Here is a 9,266-nt window from a genome sequence, read left to right as displayed (position 1 = left end):
AGATGCTTCACTCCTGGATCCTGCAGGTTGTTGTTGGAGCTCAGCTCCAGCTGTCTCAGATGGGAGGGGTTGGACTTCAGTGCTGCTGCCAGATAATCACAGCTGATCTCTGACAAACCACAGCGCAACAATCTGTATAAAGAATGAAAGATGTAAGTTTGTTAGACAAAGTGCTTGAAATCATTCAGTGTTTCATCATCTGTTCAGAGCTGAAGAAGGTTCAGAATGTAGAAGTTTAGAAAATGGAAACTCCAAACAGCTGAAGCCAACAGGAAGCAGCTTCAAACAAACACAACAAGAGAAAAAACTCTGAATCTTTCACATTAAAGTCGTACATTTATCATAAAAACAGGACAAAGACTTGAAAAAGTCGTGTTTTTCCTTCCAGGAACCACAAGGCTTCACTTTTAAAGGTGAAGTGTGAAAGAAATGGACATATTTGAAGTCCAACACCTTTTTCCAGTCACATTATTAAAGCAGACAAACTACAAGCTCATTTTCATTCCAACAAGTCATCTTCTGACCTGGACTAACAACACTGGTCTCTATGTGCAGCTGGCTGTGAGACCAGTGCTCAGGGAGCGTCTACAAAGTGCAACACTGAAAGAACATCACACACTCATTTGCTTCCATCATCCAACCTGAAGAGGAAACAGAGACGGCTCCCCTTCAAAGTAAAAGCTGCTCCTTTTGGACACAGTATCAAAGAAAGTCTACAGTATAACATAGAAAAGACAGAACAAAGTTTGGGTTGTTTTTAAATTGTGCAGAAATGAAACTACACTAAGCTCAATTATGTGACAGACATTTCATCCCATGTCAGTTTGGCCTCATCCTGGGCCGGATTATCCAGCACACACTCTGACCACAGGCCCAGGGGCCACGCACAGCTGGGCTCCATCCAAGAGACAGGAAACAAACCAACACAATAAGAAAAAGCACCATGTGATCTTCTTACATCTTCAAGACAAACACAGTAAAAACATGAGCATATTTGTTTCCTGATAAAATGATGTGACAGGTAGAACAGAGTAAAGTGGTGGTGTTACAGCCTTTCTCCCCTCTGCTGCCGAGGCTGTTAGTCTCTCCCAAACTCAGCTACAGGACTTCCACATGAATGAAAGCAGCAGAAGTGGCTTTACAAATGAAAGAGGAAGAGGAGAAGAAGAGGAGAGGGAGGCCACCCTGACCATCACTCCAGCTGAAAACATCACACTTCCATTAAAGTTGGTGAGAGAATGTTGAGCAGGATGAGCTGCTGGCTAATCTGGAGGCTGTAGCAGCAGCTCACAGTCACCGTGGATTTCCACTCATGAAAAAGCTCTGGCTGCTTCATTTCTCATCTCATATCAGAGACTTTAAAGCTTCACTGAAGCTGTACTGTGATGCTTCCATATTCCAGTGAGGCCTCCATAATGATTTCAGCTGTTCTGTACACACTGTGTGCCCTGTATGGCTCAAAGTCTCTGCAGCCTGTTTTTATCTGCTATCATCAGATCTTCATCATCCTCATTCACATCCCTCACACACTCTACAGCCTCATCAGCACTGACTTCATCTTCACTGACTGATGGAGCACAACATGAACCTGTGGAGGCTGAAACACTGTCCTGTCAAACATCTCCCCGTCACCACTCCACTTCTGTCAGCCTTTAAATGAACCCTGCTCAAGTCTGTCACTTCTGTTTGGAGCCAAAAGGAAAAACTGTTGTTCAGTCGTTTGGAAAGACAACATTTCTGAAAGCACTCAAACTTCTTCACATTTGTCTTCAGACACATCCTGAACATTTAGGAACTAAAGAAAGTTTCAAACATCAATCAAAGACCTGAAATATAGAAAAACAACAACAGCCGCAGTCAGTGAACTCACCTCAGAGTCTCCAGTCGACAGTTTGGACTCTCCAGTCCAGCACACAGAAGCTTCACACCTGAATCCTGCAGCTTGTTCCAGGCCATGTCCAGCTCTGTCAGATGGGAGGGGTTGGACTTCAGAGCTGAGGCCACAACTTCACAGTGAGTCTCTGAGAGTCGACACTCAGTCAGTCTGTGATGATAGAAAATATAAAATGTGTTATTATAAAAGCAGAAAATCTGCATTATAAACACAGACTGAATGTATATGAAGACAAAACAGAGTGAGGTCATAATCTGATGAATCTGCTCTTCACATCTGTGCTTCAGCTCCTCTTACTGTGTTTGACATGACACAACGATTGAGTCTCTCTCAGACCTGCAGACTTTTAATGAGAATCTTTGTTTTGCTTTAATCTGCAGATGAAGGAGGAAGATGGTGTCACATTTAGGCTTCCATAATGTCCACAGTCTGTCACTGAGATCTGATCCAGAGTCAGAGTGAAGACACACATTTGGACTGTTTCCTGTTTTGAATCCAGAACATTTGAATGAGTTCAGCTCAGTGAAGAGTTCCAGCTGGAAAGATGATCTCTGTTTGCTACCTGCTGTCAGGTACGACTGTTCACGTCCACACGCAGGAAAAACCTGCTGACTGTTACCAAACGGAGCAGAAATCTCATCACTGGACAATAATGATGAATGAACTCAGAGCTGCTGATATCAGATCTGATTTCAGGAACTAAACACAGAAATGATTGGCTCATTTTAGCTTTCTGAGCCATTATCTGCTGGTGTGTCGCTAGTTGGCAGAAAATGATTTGTATTCCTGTTCAGGGCTTCAGTGTTTATGAGTCCAGATCCAGGTGACAGCAAGTCAAAATGATGTCACCTGTCTGTGTCCAGCAGCAGCCTGTATTCACTTTGAATATTGTTATCACCTGACATGGATCAGTTTGTCTTTGATTGGTTTGTAAATGTCACTGTTTCCATTGGACCTGAGTGACGGTACAAAGACAGAGAGGGAGAGAAAGGAGAGAGAGGATGGAGACAGCAAAGAGAGAGCAAACACACACAGGTGAGAGTGGACAGGTGACCAAGGTCAGCAACCAATCAGAGAGCTTCTGTTTGAGCCACAGTCACTGATGATGACTGCACATAACCATCAGTGTGTTACTCTGATATCAAATATGGATGCTGCTCTTATAATAATGATCATCAGATGATATTATTGTTATTTTGTAGCTGAATACGATGTTTGTGTGATTATCAGTGAAAGCAGCAGTGAGGAGGATGGAGAGAGAGAGAGGACAGAGGGGGAAGTTAGAAACACTAAAAGGATTTTTCATGGATTTCATGGATGATTTGAGTGATTTCCAGCAGGACACTTAAACATGTCAGTGGACGTCCTGAAGAACATATTCACTGATATGAAACGTGTCATTGAACAGGATCAATATCAGTGGAAACATGGTGGAAACAGCTGTGACTGCATGGATGTGACACACTTCAAATCTGTTCTCCACTCTTGGATTTGGGATCCATGGAGCTGCTGCTGAGTCTGTACGATAAAGGATGGTGTGGAAGGTTGCAGCGTACGGACACAAACACTTTGTGGTTACAATCTGATTTTATTTTCAACATTAAACTACTAACCTACACTGATCAATGATGTTAATGATCACATCTGGACTCACCCAGCCTTTCTGCAGTTCCTCACAGCTGGAATCAGTCTCAGTCGTCCCTGCTTTGATGTGTTGTACTTCTGCAGGTCCAACTCATCCAGAACCTCCTCTGACATCTGCAGCATGAAGGCCAGAGCTGAGCACTGGATCTCAGAGAGTTTCTTCTCTGATCTGTTCTCTGACTTCAGGAACTCTTGGATCTCCTGATGTACTGAGAGGTCGTTCATCTCCATCAGACAGTGGAAGATGTTGATGCTTCTGTCAGGAGAGATTTCATAACTGTTCATCTCCTTCAGGTTGTTGATGACTGTCTGGATGGTTCCTGGACTGATCTCTTTCTGACCCAGCAGACCTACTAAGAGTCTCTGGTTGGACTCCAGACAGAGGCCATGAAGGAAGCGAACAAAAAGGTCCAGGTGGCCATTTTTACTCTGGAGGGATTTCTCCATGACTTTAGCCAAAAAGGCATCCATTGATGGGAAGCTATAAGACTTGAACTTGTTCTTAAATAAAGATCTGTTTTTGTATTCGTCTCGGAAATTCCCTATAAAACCTTCTACCACCTCTGTCTTCCTGTTGGTGTGACAGTGGAACATGTAGACTGCAGCCAGAAACTCCTGAATGCTCAGATGAACAAAGCAGTAGACTGGTTTCTGGAAGATCACACACTCTCTTTTGAAGATCTCTGTACAAACTCCTGAGTACACCGAGGCCTCTGTCACATCCAGACCACACTGCTCCAGGTCTTCTTTGTAGAACATGATGTTTCCTTTCTCCAGATGTTCAAACGCCAGCCTCCCCAGCTTCAGAAGAACTTCCCTGTCAGCCTCCGTCAGCTCCTGTGGACTCGTCTCATGTCCCTCGTGGTACTTGTTCTTCTTCCTCTTTGTCTGAACCAGCAGGAAGTGTGAGTACATGTCAGTCAGGGTCTTGGGCAGCTCTCCTCTCTGCTCTGTAGTCAACATGTGCTCCAGAACTGTAGCAGTGATCCAGCAGAAGACTGGGATTCTACACATGATGTGGAGGCTCCTGGATGTCTTCATGTGGGAGATGATTCTGCTGGACAGCTCTTCATCACTGAATCTCCTCCTGAAGTACTCCTCCTTCTGGGCGTCAGTGAAGCCTCGTACTTCTGTTAGCCTGTCGACGCATGTAGGAGGGATCTGATTGGCTGCTGCAGGTCGGGAAGTTATCCAGACGAGAGCCGAGGGAAGCAGATTCCCCTGGATGAGGTTTGTCAGCAGCTGGCTGACTGATGACTTCTGTGTGACATCAGACAGCAGCTTCCTGTTGGTGAAATCCAATGAAAGTCTGCTTTCATCCAGGCCGTCAAAGATGAACAAAAGCTGAGAGACAGCCAGCTTCTCTGCTGTGACCTTCTGTAATGTTGGATGGAAAACATGGAGCAGCTCCAGAAGACTGTACTGCTCATCTCTGATCAGGTTCAGCTCCCTGAATGAAAGCAGAACCACCACACTGACATGTTGGTTCTCCAAGCCCTCTGCCCAGTCCAGAGTGAATTTCTGCACTGAGAAGGTTTTTCCAACACCAGCCACGCCGTTGGTCAGAACCACTCTGATGGGTCTCTGTTGGTCAGGTAAGGCTTTAAAGATGTCCTGGCACCTGATTGGAGCGTCATGGAGGGCGTCCATCTTGGAAGCTGTCTCCAGCTGCCTCACCTCATGTTGGGTATGAACCTCTTCACTCTGTCCCTCTGTGATGTAGAGCTCAGTGTAGATGGTGTTGAGGAGGGTTCTACTTCCTGTTTCATCACTTCCTGTTTCATCACTTCCTTCAGTCACACGTTCACATCTCCTCCTCAGACTGATCTTATGTTCATCTAAAACCTCCTGCAGACCAACATCTGCTGAAAGAAAGAAAAACAATGAGACTAAAGAGAAAGAAAACTCTTCAATGTCTGAACAACACAAGAAGTCCAGTTTTCAGAAATGAGTCCATCAGCAGACAGATGTTCAGTCTTACTTTGTACACAGCTGCTCTGACTGGCTGTCTGCAGTCCAGCTGTGCTTCTGGATCTTTCTCCACACTGTGCAGAAGCTCTGATGGTGACACAGAAAAGTCAAAGTGGAGATACTTCTGTCCACCTTTTGATTAGACTCATTATAAAAAGGAAAACAAAGTTTGAACACAGTCATGTTTCCAGTTCACTGACTTACATTTATTCCATGGACACTCACTCTAACCTGAAGCACAGCTACAACCCAACATTGTTGAGGCCTCATCTCCTCCTTTCCTGACTGTAGAGGTTAAATATGCAACAACCAACAAATAAAAGAATTTGGTTCATTTCAAAGAAATTCACACGGTGACCAAGTAAAGTAACCGTAGTAAAGGAGACAACATCCCGTTGATGGTGGGATTATTTGAAAGATTTGCTTTAGTCACGTCACCAAATGCAGTTGAAGCACCCGTGGATCCATGTTTGACCATTCTACCACTCTGAGCTCTGCTTTTTAATCATTTTATTATTATCATCATTCATTTATTCATTCTTTGGAGGGGGGCTATTTCCTAATGCCGCCCTAATAAGGTGATGTTCAAGGGGAAATAGAACAGAAACTCTTTCAGTGTTGTTCATTAATAAATTAACAGATAAACTGTGAAGAAGAAAAAAACTGAGATTTAAAGGAGAGAGTGAGAAACTTGATCATCCATCCTCATAATACATGTTTATGAGTATCTGCTGTGACCATACTGCAGTAATAACTACAAGTCTACATTTCTGTGACTGTTGATCAATCACAGCAGGAATCTGAGCTCATCTCTGCACACAGAGCAGCTTCAGCTCTGGGATAAACTGCTCGCTTCACGTCCTTCTCAGCTCACAGACACTCATCCTGATATTTTCCTTTAACATTTGATGGTATGATTCATCTGAGTTTACACTTTACCTGCAGAAATACAGAAAAACAGACCCAAACACCAGAAACCATCAGTTTCACCATGTAGAATATATTGTTGTTTCCTTGCTTTTAATTCAGAGAAAAACTCTGATTTAGATTTTCTCTGTTCTCTTTGCCACAGCCCATCCCAGCAGCAGCTGAAGCAGCTGACTGTCACAACACTGAACAACACTTTAGGAGGAATTTCAGAGGTCAGTAAAGCTCCAGTTTCAACATCAGTTAATTAATCATAGTTCATCATAAATGTTAACCTGGCTGGCACACATGTTAATGTTAGCCATTTAAATATTAGCAGTTAGCTGAGGCCACGAGAAGAAGAGGCCCTAGAAGAACAATGGATGATAACATTAGATTTTCAAGACTAGGCAGAGACGTGTTTTCCTTTACTGTCTCTTACAGAGGAGGGAGCAGATACCAGACGAGGTCACGGAGGTACGGGGAGGATTCGCAGCAGACAGCAAGACTGCCACGTCCATGCGAGAGAGCGATGGCTACGATAATCTCTGTTTTTGTCTCACTATATAATGTTGTACAGCCCATTTGAGGGTTATCCTCTCTGTGAACCAGATGCTTGATTTCACACAGAGGTCCACCAACTCAATTTGATCAGTTATGGGACGATTTACCTCGACAGGCTCCTTCACTCGCTCCTTTTAAACCTCTTTTAAAACACACTTTTACTCCCTGACCTTTGACCCAGTGTGACATGTTGACTCACTACCTCAGACAGCTTAAAAATAGTCTTTTTGTTTTTTGGTGCTGCCTAAAAGAACCGTAAAATATCTGTCCTATATACAGTTATGTTCATATATTTTTGTACTACATCAGGAAACTCAAAAATATAGTTTGTAATATTTTAATCCTTATTTTTAAAACTGTTTTTGTCATTTTTCTTCTCCCATTGCATCAAAAATCATTATTTACACTGAATAAATGAGTCAGCAGCTCTCTTACTTTGTTGCTGCAGGTTCATTCCTGAAGTGTGGAATTTTTCCTTTGGACCAGTCACTCCTCACAGACACACAGCTGGATGCTGCAGATCCTGCTCCATCCTCTTCCTCCATCTTCTTGATGTCAGGGTGCAGTTAGTCTGAGAGGCAAACAAACACACTCAGAGGTGCTGTTGTACTGGAAGCATCACACTGACGGGTTTCTAAAGCTCTCATTGATCATTTCATGGAGTTTCTGTGGTAAACACTGTCCTGTGACGTATGTGTTATGGTGAGGGTCATGAGGGCGAACCAGCCCCACTCCTTACTCCTCATATTTCAGCCTGAAGCACAATAACAGCCTAAACCTAACCAGGAGGCTGTAACCTCAAAGGGACTTCATGGTTAGAAATAAAGGTTCAATGAAATGAAGCAGATCATAAAAACACGAGTTCCAACTTTAAAAGAAGCATCCACACGATGACGGCACAGCAGAGGAGCACTTTCTCTAACACACTGATTCAGTTCCACTGACACAAGGACACACACACACAAGCCTTTATAAGAAACAACACAATCATCTGCGCTTGACTTGTCAATCCAAGTCCTTAGCCCATGAGCCCGCGGTATCACACCACAGATATTCCCTTACTTTGAAAAAATAAAGCCAGTTTTCAGAACAGACCTGATGTTTATGCTACAGCCTGTTTACCAATATAATCAATATCAGATATCAGAGCAACAGAAACCTCGGTGATCAGGACGCTGGGACTGAGAACAGGAAGTGGCTCAAACGTCACAGTTTCATAACGTCACCCTGAACTCCACTCACGGAGTTTCTGTCGCCATTGTAGTTTTTAAAGTCCCGTGATAAAGGCGGGTCTTTCTGTGAATTCGCACGCTCATTGGCTAATAACTTGAGATTGACAAGTCGTTATCCAATGAGCGTGCGGGAACTTCCGACATAAAGTTGTTTCCTTTGAAAAACCAAAGTCTGATTATTTTTGCCTCCACTGACGGAGCCTGTTGTTCCCGCCACAGAGACAGTAACGTCAGAGCGGTGTTAACACTCACCCTGCCTCAGCACAGCTCTCACTCTCCTCCTGCTCTCTCAGCTAAACGGAGGCTCAGCTAAACTCACTTCCTCTCTACTTACAGGAAACCAGCGCTCAGAGGAGCCGACCGGCCTCACATTTCACCCACAGACACGAACAGCGTGGAATTATTTTATGTCATAAGAAGAAACATATTCATGTTAACACTCACCACCTTCCTGCTGCTGCTGCTCTGAACGGAGGCTCAATACTTTCACTTTCACTGCTGCCCCCTAAACACAGAGGATGCTGGGACTTGTAGTTTTGTCCTTCCGGTGCGGTCTTCCTCTTTGTTTGTTTGTGTTTGTGTTCAAGTTATTTCGATCATGTAAACATCAACAGAACACGTGAAGCCACACAGAGTTTGTATGTCGAGGTGGGTAGGCGGGTTTGAGGGTTTGGGGAGGGGTCAGAGGGAAGAGGTCTCTCAGTCTTGACAATCCACATTGATGGCACAAGAGCATCTGGCTGCAGCCATTAGGCAAGGGTGTGGAAGCTCTCCGTTGTTATTCATAATGGTTGTGGAGATGCTGCAATTCTAATTAAAAACAGCAGCGTTGCCGGAATTGAGATTATGGATAATTTTTTAATAATTAGTCAACTTGCGGATGACACTACTCTTTTCTTAAAAAATGAACATCAGATTCCCCTGGTAAAACAAACAATCACTACATTCTTAAAAGCTTCAGGCTTAAAGTTAAATTTAAATAAATGTGAACTATTGGCATTAAAGGAGTGTCATTCACAATTACTGTACGGTATAAAGGTGAAGAAGGAGGTCAA

At 43.7% G+C, this 9,266-nt stretch overlaps 1 protein-coding gene across 1 annotated transcript; it reads right to left on the bottom strand.

Moving 5' to 3' along the window:
* Nucleotides 1–1,330: 1,330 nt before the first annotated feature.
* Nucleotides 1,331–8,707, bottom strand: LOC148096860 (protein NLRC3-like). The gene is made up of 5 exons (XM_087834668.1): nucleotides 8,656–8,707; nucleotides 7,415–7,550; nucleotides 5,520–5,596; nucleotides 3,549–5,403; nucleotides 1,331–2,044 (listed from the first exon to the last, which is right to left on the bottom strand). The coding sequence occupies exons 2-5, from the start codon at nucleotides 7,522–7,524 to the stop codon at nucleotides 1,867–1,869; spliced, it is 2,220 nt and encodes a 739-aa protein (XP_087690794.1). The 5' UTR covers nucleotides 7,525–7,550; nucleotides 8,656–8,707; the 3' UTR covers nucleotides 1,331–1,866.
* Between the last annotated feature and the right edge of the window lie 559 nt (nucleotides 8,708–9,266).

The sequence above is a fragment of the Neolamprologus brichardi genome, chromosome 22 (assembly GCF_056152115.1).
Source record: "Neolamprologus brichardi isolate AB-2024 chromosome 22, ASM5615211v1, whole genome shotgun sequence".
NCBI lineage: Eukaryota > Metazoa > Chordata > Actinopteri > Cichliformes > Cichlidae > Neolamprologus > Neolamprologus brichardi.
The sequence above is the reverse complement of the archived record's forward strand: the minus strand, read 5'-3'. Positions and strand labels throughout refer to the sequence as shown.

Excerpts from the sequence above, each read along its gene's own strand:
- LOC148096860 (XM_087834668.1), bottom strand. The coding sequence starts at position 7,524 with ATGGAGGAAGAGGATGGAGCAGGATCTGCAGCATCCAGCTGTGTGTCT. Across the intron at positions 5,597-7,414 it reads AATGAACCTGCAGCAACAAA|AGCTTCTGCACAGTGTGGAG; the intron begins GTAAGAGAGCTG and ends TGTCACCATCAG. Across the intron at positions 2,045-3,548 it reads AGGAACTGCAGAAAGGCTGG|ACTGACTGAGTGTCGACTCT; the intron begins GTGAGTCCAGAT and ends CTATCATCACAG.